This window comes from Bubalus kerabau, chromosome 11, assembly GCF_029407905.1.
Source record: "Bubalus kerabau isolate K-KA32 ecotype Philippines breed swamp buffalo chromosome 11, PCC_UOA_SB_1v2, whole genome shotgun sequence".
NCBI lineage: Eukaryota > Metazoa > Chordata > Mammalia > Artiodactyla > Bovidae > Bubalus > Bubalus kerabau.
Window position 1 is genome coordinate 52,393,881 of NC_073634.1, and position 19,783 is coordinate 52,413,663.

A 19,783-nucleotide genomic window follows, 5' to 3' on the forward strand; every position below is an offset into this window, starting at 1 on the left:
GTCCAGGTTCTCACCTGGCTCTCTTTGAGCCTGGGCAAGTTGCTTTTCCTCATCCAGCTCCTAAGGGTTTTTTTTTGGGGGGGGGGGGGCATGCTGCACAGCATGTGGGATCTTAGTTCTCTGACCAGGGATCGAACCCACACCCACCCCTTGCGATGGAAGTCTGCAGTCTTAACCACTGGACTACCAGCGAAGTTTCCCTAGTTCATTCTCTTGTGTACTGGGGTGGTGACTGGAATAGCAGAGAAACTAGGGGGCTAAACAGAGGGAGAATGGAGTAACCCCAAAACAGTCCCACCTTGGGGTGTGACCGCTGGGTAAGCCCGGACTGGACAAACCGGAGTCCTAGAGGCTTGGCAGGGCTGCAGCCGCCCTGACCCAGGGTCACTGCAGGCCCTCAGAGCTTTAAGCCCTGACACTGGATCTTCCATCTGAAACAGAGTGGTGGTAGCAGTAGTGTTAGTCGCTCAGTCGTGCCCGACTCTTTGGGACCCATGGACTGCAGTCCACTGGGTTCCTCTGCCCATAGCATTCTCCAAGCTAGAATACTGGAGTAGGTTGTCATTTCCTTCTCCAGGGAATCTTCTTGATCCAGGGATCGAACCCAGGACTCCTGTATTGCAGGCAGATTCTTTACCATCTGAGCCACCAGGGAAGCCTATCCCAAACTGAAATTCTGATCAATTTCATCTTAGTGGTATTGTGCTGAGAAGCATAGAAAAATCAGCTCTTTGCATATCCCCCTTGTTCTCCAACTTTCTCTCCACACAGAGACATCCGGCGATCACTGGATAGCCTATGCAAAGAGCACGTGCCAGGGGTGAATTTTCAAAGGGGAAAGAGGGATGTTTCCCCTAGAAACTGACATTTTTAGCATTGTAAAGCATTTTGGGTCTCTCATGAAAAGCCTTGGAAGGTTTTTCCCAAGAAAATGCACAGATTTAAGATTTTTGTTATCTATTTTCAGAGGGTTTAGGCATCCCTCCACAACCACAGAATTCTGTCCATCCACAGAATCGCAGCTTAATCCCTGGACAGTTGTTGCTAATGTCTCCAGGTCCTAATCTGTATGGAGAGCATCCACTGGCGGTAACACAGAATAGGCTTCTGCAGGGGCCACTGGGCTCCCTTCCAGCCAGAGGCTCCCTTGGGCTGGTCCCTGCCATGCCATAGCTGAGCACTAACAGTCCAGGTCTGTTGAGTTGGCCTCCAGGTCTCAGAGCAAGGGAATGGAATCTGCAGGAATCACTAAACTTGACATTCCACAGTTGGCATGGGGTTGGGGGAGGGTTACATTCTAAGCCCACTAGGCCCAGTAATCTCTCTGCTGCCATCTCTGCTGGTCAGGACTGAGGAGGAGGGCACAGGATTAGTTCAGGTCAGGCAAAGATGACACAAAGCAAACAGCAGACCCTTTACCAGCGCTACCCTTGAGGCATCCTGCTGACGGGTTCCTTCCATACTCGGGTGGCCGTCTGTCATCTTCACCTTTGTGATGGGTCCCCCTGCACCCGGTCAGACTTGGAGATGCCTGCGGGGCTGGACAGCTATCTTCCATGACTCTACTTGGGGGAGGTCAGAGGATAGGAGAGAAGCCAGGTGGGACTCTCGCCTGGCCCCTGTTCCCTAGCTCCAAAGCCCTTTGCGAGTGAAAAGCGACAAGTAGCTTCCCCAGAAGCAAATGCAGGAAAAACCCTGTGTGGATGCCTCATAACAGTCACCCTTAAGAACAGCCAGGGCCACCTCGACCAATGGCTAGTGTGCAGAGTCTCTGGGTCTGTTAAGTGCAGCTGGATGAGGCTGGATGGACTGTGAATTCGGCAGGAGTGTGGCCAGGGCACAGTGGCCTCTCCTGGGGCCTGTGACCGGTGCCAACAACAACAACCGGCTAGAGTCCTGGCTCTAACGGGGAACCCTGGGGTAACAGCCACAGGACGGTGCAAAGTGTGTCTGGAAGGAAAACACTTGAGATCCTAAACGTAGAATTATTTTATTCAAAAACTGCTGGTGTGTGAATTTCCTCCTTCCTTCAACCAGGCCAGAAAACCAGCCCTGATGGGACATGTGCAGCCTCCATGGGGGGAGCCCAGCTGCGGGTCTGGTTCCCTATCACAAACAGTGGGAGGAGGAATGGGGAGAGATGAGGGTGGGGTGAGCGCCAGACCAGAAAAGGCAAGCACTCTCTGGCTCACACCGCCCCGTCGGCTGCTGCCGCGACTACCCTCTCCCTTCACATTCTAACTACTTAGTCCCGGTCTGGTCCCTGTCCTGTGGACCCCAGGGCCTGAAAGACCCACTGCCAGGTTTTGGCGCTTCTACTTGGGAGCATCTTTGATGGAGGACTGTGTGGAACATGCATATGCGTTCTCCCACCTGATGATCCATTCACTGTCACTGATATTACCTGGAATCCGACTACGGAAGCTGTTGCCCAACTAGTAATATAGCACAGTTCTCGCCCTGAAAGCAGGGCTCCAGAGAGTGAGTCTAATCCAATGGCCCTTGATGTCTCAAGCAGGTGAGGGCCCTTGGCTCCACCCACCAGCCCCAGGGGCTTCCTACATCCCTTCCGGTGAGGCCCAGCCAGGGTCCGGCCCTCTGAAGGCCCCTCCAAGGCTTCCTGGCTGGTGGCCACTGGGGTTGGTCAGATCAGCCATGTGCCTTCTGACGAGTGTGATGGCAGGTCACACACGCCTGTGAAAGTGAGATCCTTGGAGTGAGGGGCTTGTGGCCCAGAGCACTTCTGTGTCCCCAACAGGGAGGCCTGTCCCTTTGACACTCCAGCCAAGTAGGTCTCCAGGGTTTTGAGCAGCCGTCTGGGGCTCTTCTTGGCTGACATCTCCAAATCTGAAACAGAGAGGATTGGGGAACAGAAGGCTAGGGGAGGGGCTCCGGGATGCACAACCCAGAGGCTCTGGAGAGAAGGGGGAAGGGGTTTTCTAAGATGGAGAGCTCACCAGAGAGGGGAACCAAGACACCAGACTTGGGCACAGGGGCCACATACTCTACCCTGTCCGGACAATCTCAATTTTGAATAGTCAGTCTAACTGAGCCAAAAGTTGGGCCCATCTTTTGATTCAGAAAATATGGTAACCAGAGGTGTTTGGCGAGAAAGGGAAGAGAGCAGCAGGCTCCCAAGGGTAGGGTGATGGAGACTTGGGATGATGGAGACTTGGGGAAGCAGAAACTTGAAAAGGTATGAATGGGAATTGGGGGGAAGAGAAGCCGGCCAAAACCAGTCGATCAACCACCCTGGAGTCCCTGAACTCAGGGACACTAGGAGTGCAGGAGCTAGGCACCCTGAGAAGAGCGAGCGTACCCTTGAGGACAAAGCCTGAGTCTGAGATGGTCTTGTGCTGTGTCCTCCAGACGTGCGCCAGGCGGAGGAAGGTGGCGGCATAGAAGCTATTCACCACGGGGATCACTTTCTGCTGCCGGTTACACTCCCTGCAGGACAAGGATGGGCATGCGCTCAGCAGTGCACAGACACCTGAGGGCGCCTTTACCCTGTCCCCCGGGGAGCCCTTCTCGGGGCAGCCTTCACATCTAAGGTCAGGGTTGAGGAGGAGGGGTGGGTTGGGAGGCTGGTGCAGGGGTAGTCTGTCCAGGTTCCCCGGAGCCAGAAGGTTTAGAAGAGAGCTGGGGGGATAAGATGGTGGGGGGATGAGGTGGTCGGGTGAGGGAACCACGCTCTGACAGCCAGGGCAGTGAGCAGCGTGAGGACTCACCTGGAGAGACACTCCTCTCTTAAGGCCTGGATGGCGATACGCGTGATATTCACAGACATCAAACAGAAGGGGAATTGCTGGAATGGACGGGGTACCAGGTCAGTGGCATTCCAGGCTCTCAGCTTCTGTGCTTCCCGTTGCCCATAATCTAGTCTGGCCCTCAGGAGATGACAACAAGCACAGCCAGAGGCAAACAGCTGGCATTATTAATGCTTACACTTAATCTTCACCGTAATATTCACATTTTACAGATGAGGAAACTGAGGCCTAATGACCTAAAGTAACTTTCCTAAAGCACTGAACCAGGATTCCTACTGAGGTCAGTGCACTCCAAAGCTGGTGCACAAACCTCGTTGCTAGTTCTCAGCCTCTTCAACATCCCACCCCACCAGCTCTCCTTGGCCTTCATCAGACCTGTCCCATGTGCTGCCTGTGGACCGCATCACCCCCTGGGGTTGGATGGACATAGGAGGGGTGAGGTGCAGTTATCTAACCAACTCTGTAGGTTCTTAAAATCTCTTCTCCCTTCTGTAGGCTTCTGGTTATTTGACTGCTCATAAGCTCTTCACCCAAAAGCTGACAGAGGAAGTACAAGTAGGCAGAGAGTCAGCCTTGACTTGGGGTGCACCCCAACTCTTGGTAACACACAGGCTTGAGAACGGGCTGTGCAGGTCACACTCCTGAGACGGGCAGCCGGGGCCCATCAGAGTGCTTCACCAAAAAGGTCCTCGGAATCCTCCGTGGAGTCCACATGAATGCTGTATTTTTAGAGTGGCCACTTCCTATTCTTTTATAAAAGATTAAAAAAAAATTTTTATTTATTTTATTTTTGGCTATGCTGGGTCTTCATTGCTGTGTGGGCTTTTCTCTAGTTAGAGCATGTGGGGGCTACGCTCTAGTTGCACTGCATGGGCTTCTCATTGCAGTGGCTTCTCTTATTGAAGAGCATGGAGCTCTAGGCATGCGGGCTTCAGTAGTTGCAGCACATGCGCTCAGCTGTTGCAGCTCCCGGGCTCTAGAGCACAAGCTTATAGTTGTGGAGCACAGGCTTAGTTGCTGCGCAGCATACGGGATCTTCCTGGACCAGGGATCGAACCTGTATCTCTTGCATTGGCCGGTGGATTCTTTACCACTGAGCCACCAGGGAAGCCCCTTTGCTATTCTTTAACAACAAAAACCAACCAAATGAAAAGGGGCTTTTCCCAGAGGATTTGCAAATATTACATGTTAGTTTCTGCCATAGTTCCCACACAAGGACGTTGGCTGAGAGCAACATGTAGACCAATGTGTCCCTTAGTTTAGAATGAGAACCAAAATCTACATATTCCATCTGCTTCCTCAAAAAAGAAAATCTGTTACATTATGATGTAGAACCATGCAGTCCAGTACAACAGCAAATAGCCACATGAAGCTACTGAAATATCAATTAGTTGAAAATTAAGTAAAATTAAAAATTCAACTCCTTAGTCAAAGTAGCCATATTTCAAGTGCTGAACAGCCACACGTGTTTAGGAGCTGCTACACTGGACAGTGCAGACAGAATGTGTCCTTCACTGCAGAAAGTTCTGGGGGACACGCTGAACTGTAGAGGGTCATCTGGCTCCACAAGGATTTTTCTCAGGGTCTTCCATGACACCTGGATTCCAGACCTTGGCCTGGCCATCTGTGAGCTGTGTGTCCTCAGGAAGGCCATCGAAACTCCATGAGACTCGGCTCTCTCTTCTCTCAAAACCAAAAAGGAAATGAACATTGAGTGCTGGGGCTTCCCTGAAGGCTTAGTGGTAAAGAATCTGCCAGCCAATGCAGGGGACAGGGGTTCCATCCCTGATCTGGGAAGATCCCACATGCTATGTAGCAACTAAGCCTGAGCAGCACAAATACTAAGCCTGCACTCTAGAGCCTGGGAGCTGCAACTACTGAAGCCTGTGTGCCTAGAGCCCATGCTCCACAAGAGTGTGTGTGCTTCGTCACTCAGTGGTGTCCTACTCTGCGACTCCATGCACTATAGCCCACCAGGCTCTTCTGTTTATGGATTCTCCAATCAACAATACTGGAGTGGATTATCATTTCCTTCTCCAGAGGATCTTCCTGACCCAGGGATCGAACCTGGGTCTCTTACATTGCAGGTGGATTCTTCATCATCTGAGCCACCAGGGAAGCCCCACAGCAAGAAGCCAGCACACCGCCACCAGAGAGTAGCCCCTACCTGCAGCAACTAGAGAAAAGCGCTCGTGGCTTTGAAGACCCAGCACAGCCAAAAATAAGCAATAACAACAACAACAACAACAAATACATTGAGTGCTGTGCAGAAAATAGTGAACAACGCAGACCTGTGGCTGCCCTCCTTAGAAAAGCATGCTTCAAAGGCTGGCATCTGGGAACCTGGATTTTAAGAAGGTTCCCACCACTCCCCCAGGCTGACTCACTGTATCTAATCTGTTTGTGCAAACCATATGGTTTATGCTGAACACCTGCTTTCCATCCGATTTTGGAATTCTGGTACATGCTACACAGATGGTGGGCTTCCCAGGTGGTGCTAGTGGTAAAGAACCCACCTGCCAGTACAGGAGACATAAAAGATGCGGGTTTGATCCCTGGGTTGGAAAGATCCCCTGGAGGAGGAAATGGCTACCCACTCCAGTATTCTTGCTTAGAGAATCCCATGGACACAGGAGCCTGGTAGGCTATTGTTCATGGGGTCACAAAGAGTCAGACGTGACTGAAGCAACTTAACACACACACACACACACACACACAGATGGTGCCTGCATGACCAGCCCCCAGAAGAAACCTCAGATACTGAATCACTAGTGAGGATCTGAGAGGTAACAGGCAGGAAGGCCACAGGTCTCCAAATGGAGGAAACAGGCTGCAAGCGTCAGCATTTTTTTCCTCTCTCTTAAGCGGCAGGAGGAAACACACTATAAGTGTCAGATTTTTTTCCCTTCTCTATACAAGATTAAAAGGAGGTTTCTATTAAAATTCTGTGTTGCCATGACGACACCTGGTTCCACCTGAACTTAACTTTTCTCAAACCTTGAGCTAACCGATGCATTTTTTTATGGAAATGTTTTTCTTAAGCTATGTTAATGAACTATGTATTTACCCTAGACTGTCTTTCTTCAGATCAGTTCCACTTAAGACTCAGAACCCATAAGGGTTCAAATAACCAGTATGCCATTGTTCTCCTAATCTATGTTAATGAAACTATATATTTACCTGGAAACCTGCCTTTCTTCAAGATCAACTGAAGATTGATCAAGATCAATTGATCTTCAAGATCAAGATCAATTTCTTCTTCCTGTCAATGGCCCAGGATGACTCACCTTGTGCCAGTGTTATTGCAAAATGCATGTTGTGGGTGAGGGGCCTAGTGCCACTCTAAGTTTTGAGACATTTCCTTTCTCTAATTAACAGCTTGCTGATACGTATATAACATACTGCTAAAGGCTAGCAGAGGGGCGCTCTTTCTGCCCCCTTCTGATGTCTATGTCAGAAACTTTCTCTATGTCTTTTATACTTTAATAAAACTTTACTACACAAAAGCTCTGAGTGATCAAGCCTCGTCACTGGCCCAGGATTGAATTCCTCTCCTTTGGAGGCTAAGAATCCCGGCATCTTTCACGGCTCAGCAACAACCTTTCAGACCCTAGTTGGCAACATTCAACGTGTTGGCCAATTTGATGCTGCTGGAAGTCCGTGCATCCCATGTGCCCACACAGGGAGGGGAAGCTCCTGGAAGCCTGTGTCTGGTGTCCGATGGATTTTGTCCACACACTTCTTCCCTCTGCTCATCTTGCTTTTGCCGCAGTTAATCACAGCTGAGAGAACAACTATAGGCCAAATCCTGAGAGTCCTCTCAGTGAACCGATGAACCTGGCAGTAGACCTGGGGACCCCGACGCGAGGGCCATGCTGGGTGGAGTCAATCTGTCAACCATTACACAAACTCTCTGAGACCGCTTTTATGATCCACAGGCTACATTTTCTACTAGCCCACAACCTGCCTCACAGAGCTGCTCTGAGGAGTCATTTAGATCACACAAGCAAAATGCTAAGGGCAGCACTGGCCTGAGGAGGTGCTAACAAATGTTCGTAACTATCCCTAGCTGAGGTCAGCAGCGGGGCATCTGTACATTCAGGTATTGACTACTTAATTATCACAATACTTGTGTAGTATCATGCCTTCCCTTGATTTCTTTCAGTCTAAAGATAAATATGGCAACGAGAACATGTAGCAACAAAATTAACACAGGATCTGAACTTAGCATTCATTCACTCTTGGGAACATTCTTTTGTTTTTCAAAGTACTTTATTTTATACAGTATCTTTTTTTTTTTTTTTTCTGGCTGTGTGGCTTGTGGGACCTTAGTTCCCCGACTAGGGTTTGAACACAGCCCCCACCCCACCCCCACAGGGAAAGCACTAGCCCTAACCACTGGACACCAGGGAATTCCCTCGGGAACATTCTTATAAAAACTTACTTACTAAAAAGCCATGAAAAACTGGGATTCAGAGCAAAATGTCTCCTTTCCTTCAGCAGTTCCCTTGGACCTGAAAAGTGTGGCTTTGAGCTAAAACATTACACTGAGGCGGTGTTTTGGGAACTGACTAAAAGAACAGCAGACAGAATCAGAGTCTTCTGAGTCTTCATTTGAAATTTCATTTCTCTTCATGCCTCACCTCTGAACCCTGAAGCAGGAAGACCAAATGCAGATCGGTTGGAGTTTTTTTTGGCAGCTGCTGCCAACACAGCACCACCCCCTGGAGATTCCAGTTCAGCAGTTCCGTGGAGGGAGGGGCCTGGGCACCTGCATTCCCTCAGGTGACTGTGAGCTGGGCTGCTGAGATCCCCACTGTAAGGAGCACGCTGCTGGGCGAGCTGTCAGGAGACGGGGGTCTTCACGCCAGCTTCACCACTTCCTAGCTGCCCCACTTTGTGTAGACACATTTCACCTCTCTGATTCTCACGTTCCTTCACTGGGAAACGAAGATTTCCAAGGATCATCTCTGCCCAACCTCTTGCAGGCTCATCATGTTGACGGAATAAAATAACAGATGGAAATGGCATGGAAGATGACACCAGGTGCTGACTGTGAGTAACTACTGTGGTGAGCTGCTTCTCTGCCTGCCAGCAATCAGCCCGATGTACCCTGCATCTCGCCATCTGAACTGCAGCACTCCCCTCCTCAGGACAGCATGGATCACATGCTTCCACGGAGCCCCAGGGTCCCCCAGCATTTGTAGTGTCTGGCCAATTCCTCTTTAGCAGGATGTATCACAGGTACCTGAAGCCTCAGCTCTCTCCTTAGGGAACTATGCTATGCTCAGTTGCTTCAGTCATGTCCAACTCTTTGTGACTCTATGGACTGTAGCCTGCCAGGCTCCTCTGTCCATGGGATTCTACAGGCAAGAATACTGGAGTGGGCTGCCATTTGCCCCTCCAGGGGAATCTTCCTGACCTAGGGATCAAACCCACGTCTCTTAAGTCTCCTGTTTTGGGATTTCCCTGGTGGCCCAGTGGTTAAGACTCTGCACTCCCAATGCAGGGGACCCAAGTTTGATTCTTGGTCAGGGAACTAGATCCCACATGCCTCAACTAAGAGTTTGCATGCCACAACTAAGACCTCATGCAGCCAATTAAAGAACACATAAATATTTTTTTTAAAAGTCTCCTGTATTGGCAGGCAGGTTCTTTACTACTAGCGCCACCTTGTGGCTAACTGTATTTGGCCTTAGGGTCAGTTCTTCCAAAATTGAATGCCAAGCCCTTAAACTAATGCACTTTCTTTCTCCCCAAAAATTTACCAGCTGTAGTTTCAGCCTCTGAATTAGGTCTCTGGTTTTCTTTACTCTTGGCAGTCAAAGGTCTATCAAAAGTCAGTTCAAAGTTAGGACTGGCTGCTGGCAAGGCTGTGTCCCTGAGCTGTTACTGTGGCTGCCTGTGTGCCTCCTGGAAAACTGTTATTTTCAAGATTCATAAGGGCTTGAAGTGAAGTTTTAAGACACTGAAGGACTTAAGAGTTCAAAGACCTATAAACATCATTTAGGCCAAATCTCTTATTTCATAAAAGAGCAAACTGATACCCAGAGGGAGTAAGTGCATTTGTGCTAAGTCGTTCAGTCGTGTCCGACTCTGTGCGACCTTATGGACTGTAGCCTGCTAGGCTCCTCTGTCCGTGGGATTCTCCGGGCAAGAACTGAAGTGGGGTGCCATGCCCTTCTCTAGGGGATCTTCCAGACCAAGTGATTGAACCCGAGTCTCTTACATCTCCTACATTGGCAGGTGGGTTCTTTACCACTAGCGCCACCCAGGAAGCCCATAGGTGACTTGCCTCAAATCACAGCTAAGTAATCATACCACAGGTGGAACTAGGATCTAGATTCCTGACACCTACACCTGCCCTCTTATTATCTTAAGCTGCTGTTCCTTTTATTGTCTGGCATGTATATTGTGGAGTAAATGTAAATTCACTATAAATTGCACAAAGGCCAGCGGGCGAAGGGATGACGAACAGGTTAGTCAAAGTGGTCAGGCTGGTCTGTACCTAGATGGAGTACCCAGGGCTTCCTCTCTCGTCCTGCTCTTCCCTCAGCCTGGCATGTTCTTCCCTTGAATATCCAGGGACCTGCCCCCCTCACCTCAGTCAAGCCTGTCCTTGAAAACAAACGAGGGGTGCTGAACTGGCAATAACCCTCTACCCTGACCTCCCTGTTTCTGCAGGAAGGTCTTACAAGAGAGCCTTAATACCCCACCAGAAGGGAGGCACTGAGCTCCGAGATGATTTCTAGGAAGTACTCATGAACTGTGGGACCTTGGGCAAGCCGTTTTCCCTCTCTGGGTCTCTCTCCACTGCCTCTACAACAAGAGGCTAGTCCATTATTGCTAAGCTACCCCTCAACCTTCGGGACACCTTTTCTAATTATTTTTCATTTTTGGCTGCACTGGTCGCTGGGCACAAGGTTTCCCTAGATGTGGAGAGCAGGGACTACTCTCTAGTTGCGGCGCACAGGCCTCTCACTGTGGTGGCTTCTCTCGTTGTGGAGCACGGGCTCGAGAGCGCAGGCTTTAGTAGTTGCAGTGCACGTGCTTAGCTGCTCTGTGGCTTATGGGATCTTCCCAGACCAGGAACTGAACCCATGTCCCCTGCACTGGCAGGCAGATTCTTAACCATTGGACCACCAAGGAAGTTCTGGAACTCGTATGATGAAGTAGCATCGCTGCAGGAGATTGCACTGTTTCATAAGCTAACTGATCTGGTTCTTAAACTTGACCCAGACATTACCTCCCTGCATCGTGAAGACCACAGAACACACCCACATTCTCAACTTGTGGGTCCTGATCGATCTCAGAACCAGATCCTCATGAAGTACCCTCTTGCCTCCTCCAGTGTCTCCTGGAAGAGACGGGCGAATGTGAAGTCATCAGATGTAATGAGTGTTTTTTCCTCAAAAGATAACAGAGATATTCAGTGAACATCAGAAATGAGAAAACTTCCCACGTGATAGGAAATGTGTGATTATTTGTTTTTGCAGTCCAGGTGGCGCTAGATGTAAAGAACCCACCTGCCCATGCAGGAGACATAAGAGATAAGGGTTTGATCCCTGGGTCAGGAAGATCCCCTGCAGGAGGAAATGGCAAACCACCCTAGTATTCTTGCCTAGAGAATCCCATGGACAGAGGAGCCTGGCAGGCTACAGTACATGAGGCCGTAAAGAGTCAGACACAACTGAGTGACTAAACACACACAACGAGTTTTAGATTCAAATGGATCTACTTTACTTTACAATGGCTGTATATATAGGTGCATGGTGTTGTGTGTGTCTGTGCATGCTCGTGCAAGTACAGATACAGTTTTGAAAACACAGTTATGTATTACATATGTATATATTATCCAAAAGATGTATATAAAAATGTATTTTTACTCATGGAAATCAAAAATTACTATGATAACTAACACTCCTTGAGTGACTAATGTACTTAGCACTTTACACAGGGTTGGAATTATTTTATACAGGGTTGGAATTATTTTCTCATGTTACAAAGGAAGAAGCTGAGGTTCTGAGAATTAAGTAATAATGACCAACAACATGGTTACTGGAGCAGTCTGCAGCACAGGCCGGCCTGCCCAGGCCCTAAGACACAGTGATCTGATGAAAATGCTGCAAGTCTCACCTTTGGTTACTCATTCTCAGGCCCTCTCTATCAAGTAGCATTACACCCCACTTCCTGTTCTCTGTGAAGTGCACTGGCAGCTGGGCGGGTCCACTTACCCCTGGCGACCATTCCTATTAGAGTCGAGGGAATCAGTGACATACATATCTCCTAAGCTCTGGCCGCTGAGAGGGCCTAGAAGCAGGGAGATGGTAATGGCAGTGGGAACACCAGCATTCAGATCTTGGTTTTCAGATCCCATTCTCCAACGAAAGAACAAAAGCTCCGTGGAGAAGTGTTTGGTTTCAGGGCTGGGAATCACACAGAGAAAATAAAACATGAGCCAGGGTGTCTTCTCGGATCTAGAAAGTGCTCAAAAAAGGACAGGGCATGTTCAAAGGGCACAGGTACCAACCTGAAAGAGCTCTTAAAGTGGGCATGGCTGGAGCAACAAAATACATAATACATAATGATAGTACTGGATTATAACCTATAGAAAAAATAAATATCTGATACAAAAAGTACCTGAATAAATAAATAGCACAGATGCCTCTTTCTTATAGAAGAATTCCAACTAACAAACGTAAGGGGAATGAGGGGAAACAGAAAATCACCATTAGAACCAAGTCTGAGGAAAAACAGGATATTTATATAGTTTCAAGCTATCATCCTCCAAGACAGTGATTAATTATGGTGGCTCAAATGGTAAAGAATCCGCCTGCAATGCAGAAGACCCAGGTTCAATCCCTGGGTTGGGAAGATCCCTTGGAGAAGGGATCTTCTACCCACTCTAGTACTCTTGCCTGGAGAATCCCATGCACAGAGGAGCCTGGTGGGCTGTGGTCCATGGAGTTGCAAAGAGTTGGACACAGCTGAGCAACTAACATGTTCACGTTCAAAGTATATTCCCCCACAAGTGATTATTTACAAAGGGAAAAATAGTGACTTTACAGAGGAGAGGCCTGGCTGCTACCAGCTTAACCACGTGCTCCGGGTTAACCTCACCAGTAGTAAGACACACTGACACGGGTGCTCCCGACGTGAGGGCTGTCACTTCCTAGGGTTCCTGCCCCAAATGTATAACCTCAATCTAAAATTCATATGGCAAATGGAACCCCCGGCCCACACTTGCTCTTTTCCATTTCAGTTGGTAGCCACTCTGGTTTTGCAGCTGCTCAAGCTAAAAAGCACCATTGACTCCTCTCTTTTTCTTACACCTGCATCCAATCCATTCAAAAATATGCTGGGTGTATTCTCTACAGCCTATACACTCAAGATTCTATACCCAGGATCTGATCACTTCCTACCTCCTCTGAAAAATACTCTGGACCAAACCACCATCACCTCTAGCTTGATTGTGAAAGTCCTCATGGGAGACCACTCTCAACCCACTGGCTGGAAGGATGCATTAAAGAATGTAAGTTGGACCGTCACTCCAGTCTGTTCAAAACCCTCATTTGACTCAGAGTAAAAGCGAACGTCCTCATCACAGTCTATCAGGTCCGACACCATCGGTCCCTGTTACCCCATCACCTCCTTCCCACTGCCCTCCCTGCTCCTTCTGGCCTCCTGCCATTCCCTCCCATGCCAGACACACTCCTTCCTGGAACCTCTGCTCTCGATGCTTCCTTTGCATGGAATGTTCTTCCTCTAAATACCAGCTTGGCTAACATCCATCCCCCCAACTTCAAGGCGTGGTTTAAGTCTCACCCTCTCATGAGAGCTACTCTAATACCCCATGGAAACTGTAATCCCAGGACTTCCTGGTGATCCAGTAGTTAAGAATCTGCCTCCAATGAAGGGGATGGAAGTGGGTTTGATCCCTGGCTGGGGAACTAAGGTCCCATATGCCGCAAGGCAACAAAGCCCAAGTGCTGCAACTAGAGAGCCTGTAAGCTACAACCACTGAGGCTGTGCTGCAACTAGAGAAAGCCCCCATGCTGCAATGAGGACTCAGTGCAGCCAAAAACCCCAAACAAAAACTGCTGTAATCCACCCATGTTCTCCCAACCAGAGAAAGCCCCCATGCTGCAATGAGGACTCAGTGCACCCAAAAACCCCAAACGAAAACCACCGTAATCCGCCCATGTTCTCCCAACCTTGCCTACTTAGCACTTAACATACCCTATTATTTATTTATGTATTAGACTTACTGTCTTGTTCTCCCCGCTAGATGGATCTCACTGATGCATCCCAAGCACCAAGAACAATTACTAGCACAGGGAATGCTGAATAAATATCTGTTTAGTCAATGAATGAATTCCAGGCCCCATGAATCTGGGATAGACGAATGGCAGGAAACAGGTCAAGTTTGCTGTCTAAAATCGAGGGACTACCACCTTTACTACAGGGGAAAACCCTGAAGAGAGGTCTGGACAGAACCTGAGGGTTACAGGAGCCACTTCTGAGCTTTCGTAAGCCGAATGTTTGTCACCCGGCCTTGGGAGGCAAAACCTCTCCTCTGGGCACGTGAAGGCTGAATGCGCCCTCCCCCGGGGCCAGGAGAACACGCCCGAGTCGGGAGGGCAGTACGCTGAAACACTGACACCAGGGTTGTGTCCAGTGCTTGTGTACATTACCACATTGAACTTTCCCAACCACATGGCTGAAGTTCCCGTGATCTCCTCTCTGGATGCAGAAACCAGGGCCCTGAGCAGCTGAGGTGCTGGCTTGAGACACACACTAATGAGGGGCGGAGCTCGGGCTCCAGCCAGGTCAGGGGAATGCGGGTGCCCATGCCTGCTCGCCTCAGCTGTCCTGAAGGCCTTCAGCAACTGGAGATCTACCTGAGAAGCTGTCCCCCTACTCAGGACAGCCCTGTGCCCAGGTCCTAGCCCCGCAGCCTTCTCTGCTGGCTTCTCACCAAAGCCCCACCTGGATATGATGACGAGACAGGCGGAGAATCTCCCGGGCCATTAGCAAAGTCTTTGAGTCCATCACCAGGTACAGGAGATGCAGGAGGGCAAGGAAGCCTGCTCCTCTGAGGTCTGTGGCTGGATTTGTTCCTAAGACAAAAACCAAGAGAAAACTGAGGGAGTTTAATGAAACCCTTGGACAGCAAGGAGATCAAACCAGACAATCCTAAAGGAAATCAACCCTGAATATTCATTGGAAGGACTGATGCTGAAGCTGAAGTTCCAGTATTTTGGCCACCTGATGCGAAGAGTCGCCTCATTGGAAAAGACCCTGACGTTGGGAAAGACTGAAGATAAAAGGAGAACTCTGGGATGACAGAGGATAAGATGGTTGGATGGCATCACTGACTCAATGGACATGAAGTTGGGCAAACCTGGGAGACAGTCAAGGACAGGGAAACCTGGTGTGCTACAGTCCATGGGGTCCCAAAGACTTCGACACAACTGAGTGACCAAACAACAACAGTGAAATCCCTGCTCCCTGAGTCAATGACCTTGATCACAGCCCAGGTGGAGAATCTAGACTTCCTCTGACTGACTGCAATGAGGTGGCCCTCAGCTCTGCCAGGGCAGTAAGAGATGCAGGGAAGGGACTTTTATCCTTCCCTGGTGCCAAGGAGCCCACCTCTCTCTATGGGATGTCAGGGGAGGTGACATGTAACAGCAATGAGGCACCCCTGCCCCTCCCAGCCAGTGGTACTAGTGGAGGCTCAGCGGGATACTTGGATTTCTATCCCCACCTGGCAATAATGAGGTGACATCACCTTTACCCCACTGCCCAGTGTCAGAGGAGGCCTGCTACAATAGAAGATTTAAAGAAGATCCACAGTGTCATTATATACTACCCCAAATGTCTAGGACAAAATAAAAAAATCACTCATTACACCAAGAACTAGGGAAATCTCAAGTTGAATGACGAAAGACAATTAATAGACAGCAACATTGCTGGGGGAAGGGATAGAGTTTGGGATGGTCATGTACACACTGCTATATTTAAAGTGGATAACCAAACAGGACTTACTGTATACCACAGGGAACTCTGCTCAATGTTATGTGGCAGCCTGGATGGGAGGGGAGTTTGGGGGAGAATGGATACGTGTATATGTATGACTAAGTCCCTTTGCTGTTCATCTGAAACTATCACAACATTGTTAATTGGCTATACCCCAATACAAAATAAAAGGCTGCACAGCAAGGGGGAATCAAGATTACAGTCAGAATGAAGGCTGCCAATCAGGATAGGGAGACTACCCTCGCTATTTGGCTGGGCTCAGTGTAGTCAGTCATGTCCAACACTTTAGGACTCCATGGACTACACAGTCCATGGAATTCTCCAGGCCAGAATACTGGAATGGGTTAGCTGTTCCCTTCTCCAGGGGATCTTCCCAAGCCTGTGATTGATTCCAGGTCTCCGGCATTGCGGGTGGATTCTTTACCAGCTGAGCCACCAGGGAAGCCCAAGAATACTGGAGTGGGTTGCCTATCCCTTCTCCAGTGGATCTTCCCAACCCAGGAGTCGAACTGGGGTCTCCTGCATTGCAGGAAGATTCTTTACCAGCTGAGCTACCAGGGAGGCTAGTAAAGTAATGCTCAAAATTCTCCAAGCCCGGCTTCACCAATACGTGAACCGTGAACTTCCAGATGTTCAAGCTGGTTTTAGAAAAGGCAGAGGAACCAGAGATCAAATTGCCAACATCCGCTGGATCATCAAAAAAGCAAGAGAGTTCAAGAAAAATATATATTTCTGCTTTATTGACTATGCCAAAGCCTTTGACTGTGTGGATCACAATAAACTGTGGAAAATTCTGAAGGAGATGGGAATACCAGACCACCTGACCTGCCTCTTGAGAAACCTGTATGCAGGTCAGGAAGCAACAGTTAGAAATGGACATGGAACAACAGATTGGTTCCAAATAGGAAAAGGAGTACGTCAAGGCTGTATATTGTCACCCTGCTTATTTAACTTATATGCAGAGTACATCATGAGAAACGCTGGGCTGGAAGAAGCACAAGCTGGAATCGAGACTGCCTGGAGAAATATCAAGAACCTCAGATATGCAGATGACACCATCCTTATGGCAGAAAGTGAAGAGGAACTAAAGAGCCTCTTGATGAAAGTGAAAGAGGAGAGTGAAAAGGTTGGCTTAAAGTTCAACATTCTGAAAACTAAGATCATGGCATCCGGTCCCATCATTTCATGGCAAATAGGTGGGGAAACAGTGGAAACAGTGGCTGACTTTATTTTTGGGGGCTCCAAAATCACTGCAGATGGTGACTGAAGCCATGAAATTAAAAGACGCTTACTCCTTGGAAGGAAAGTTACTCCTTGGAAGGAAAGTTATGACCAACCTAGATAGCATATTAAAAAGCAGAGACATTACTTTGCCAACAAAGGTATGTCTAGTCAAGGCTATGGTTTTTCCAATAGTCATGTATGGATGTAAGAGTTGGACTATAAAGAAAGCTGAGTGCTGAAGATTTGATGCTTTTGAACTGTGGTGTTGGAGAAGGCTCTTGACAGTCCCTTGGACTGCAAGGAGATCCACCCAGTCCATCCTAAGGGAGATCAGTCCTAGGTGTTCATTGGAAGGACTGATATTGAAGCTGAAACTCCAATACTTTGGCCACCTGAAGCGAAAGGCTGACTCTTTTGAAAAGACCCTGATGCTGGGAAAGATTGAGGGCAGGAGGAGAAGGGGACGACAGAGGATGAGATGGTTGGATGGCATCACTGACTCAATGGACATGAGTTTGGGTAAACTCCAGAACTTGGTGATGGATAGGGAGGCCTGGCGTGCTGCAGTTCATGGGGTCTCAAAGAGTCAGACATGACTAAACAACTGAACTGAATTGAATGTAGTCAGAAAAATCCTTAAACGTGTGACAGGGAGGTAGAAACACAGCATCAGAAAGAGGGATGTGAGGACAGATTCAGCTCTGAGAGATGCTGTGTTCCTGGCTTTGAAGGAGGAGGAATGTGGGAGGCCTCTAGAAGGTGCAAAAGGCAAGGAAATAGATTCTCTCCTGGAGAGTCTAAAAAGGAATACAGCCCTGCTGTGACCTTGATCTTGCCTCAGAGAGACTGTGTCAGACTTATCAACTACAGAACTAGAAGGTGGTAAATCTGTGGGTCTTTTTTCTTTTTGGGCTGTACTGCAATGGCACCCCACTCCAGTACTTCTGCCTGGAAAATCCCATGGACGGAGGAGCCTGGTGGGTTGCAGTCCGTGGGTTCGCTGAGGGTCGGACACGACTGAGCGACTTCACTTTCACTTTTCACTTTCATGCATTGGAGAAGGAAATGGCAACCCGCTCTGGTGTTCTTGCCTGGAGAATCCCAGGGACGGGGGAGCCTGGTGGGCTGCCGTCTATGGGGTCACACAGAGTCGGACATGACTGAAGTGACTTAGCAGCAGCAGCAGCAGCACAGCATGTGGGACCCATCCAGGGATCAAATCTGTGGCCCCTGCAATGGAAGCACAGAGCCTTAACTGCTGAGCTGCCAGGGAAGTCCCTTGTATTGTTTTAAGCCACTAAATTTGTGGTAATTTTCTGCAGCAACAATAGAAACCTACAAATGCCTTTGTATAAAAGGCAAATGCCTTTTATACAAATGCCTTTGATACAGGTCTCAGTAAAGAAATATCAGATGTAAAGAACCAAACAGAAACTTTAGGACCAAAAAATATAATAACTAAAATTAAAAACTCATTGGGTGGGCTCAACAGCTGAATAGAGACAACAGAGGAAAGAACCAGTGAACTTGAAGATGGAACAATATAAACAGCCCACTCTGAACAACAGAGAGAAAAAACAAAACAGAATGAACAGCGCCTTGGAGACCTCTGGGCTATACAGCTGCTGCTGCTACACAGATATCCCCTTAAAACGAACAGAGCCTCCGGGACTAAGAGGAACAGTAACAGAAGATCTAGCACCTGTGTGGTTGGAATTATACAAGAAAGGAGAAAGAGAAGGGCTGAAAAAAGTACTCAAAGCAATAATGGCTGATAATTTACCAAATTTGGCAAAAGACATAAACCTACAGATCCAAGAAACTGAGCAAAACCCTAATAGGATAAACCCAAAGAAATCTCCGCTAAGACATACCATAGTCAAACTCCTACAAACAAAAGAAAAAAAGAAAGCAAAAAAGACCTTGAAAGTAGAGAGAGAAACCACTCCTCATCTACCAAGAAGCAATAATTCAAGTGCCAGCAGAATTCTCATCAGAAGCTATGGAAGCCAAAAGGAAGCAGCCTATTTATTTTCAAGGGATGAAAGAAAAGATCTGTCAACCTGGAATTCTACATTCAGAGAAATCATCCTTCAGGAGTAAAGGGGAAATCGAGACATTTTCAGATGAAGGAAGGCTAAGAGGATTTATGCTGGCTGACCTACTTTAGAAAGTGGCTAAAGGAAGTTCCTGAAACAGAAGGAAGTGAAAAAAAGAAGGAATCTTAGAAGATCAGAAAGGAAGAAAGAATAAGGGATAGAGTAAACATATGGGTAAATACAACAGAATTTCCTTCTCCTCTTGAGTTATTTAAATTAATGGTTGAAAGAAAAATCATAACACTGATGTGACTCTCCATGTCCAAGTCAATTATATTATAGATGAGGGACGGTAAAGGGATTTAAACACACTGTCAAAACCAACAGAGCACAAATAAATTTTGAGCATATAAAGTTTCCTTTTCAAATCAAGATGTTTTCCTGTTTTATATAAATGTAACTTTATATATGATTTAGAAAAAAATGGACAATTCAAAAACAGGTGAAATAATTTTGTTTCACTCAAGAAGTGAAATAATGTAAAACACAATTTTCATCAACACTAAAAGAAAAGAGCAAAAAGAAAACACTAGAGGACTTCCCTGGTGGTCCAGTGGCTAAGACTCCAAGCTCCCAATGCAGGGGGCCTGGCTTGGAACCCTGGTCAGGGAACAAGATTCCACATACCACAGCTCAAAGTTCCTGTGTGTT

General features: G+C 48.0%; 1 protein-coding gene and 1 non-coding gene across 2 annotated transcripts in view; one reads left to right on the forward strand and one right to left on the reverse strand.

Annotated features, from left to right (window-relative positions):
• Nucleotides 1–1,766: 1,766 nt before the first annotated feature.
• Nucleotides 1,767–19,783, reverse strand: part of ELMOD3 (ELMO domain containing 3) — a 33,514-nt gene continuing 15,497 nt past the window's right edge. The window contains exons 10-13 of the mRNA XM_055540364.1: nt 14,757–14,887; nt 3,729–3,805; nt 3,320–3,447; nt 1,767–2,847 (exon numbers count right to left, since the gene is read on the reverse strand). Of these exons, the coding sequence (XP_055396339.1) occupies nt 2,645–2,847; nt 3,320–3,447; nt 3,729–3,805; nt 14,757–14,887 (539 nt within the window). The 3' untranslated portion in view covers nt 1,767–2,644. The remainder of the gene's footprint in view (nt 2,848–3,319; nt 3,448–3,728; nt 3,806–14,756; nt 14,888–19,783) is intronic.
• Nucleotides 9,234–9,306, forward strand: TRNAG-CCC (transfer RNA glycine (anticodon CCC)). The gene has a single exon. It is a non-coding gene; the product is annotated as a tRNA-Gly (tRNA).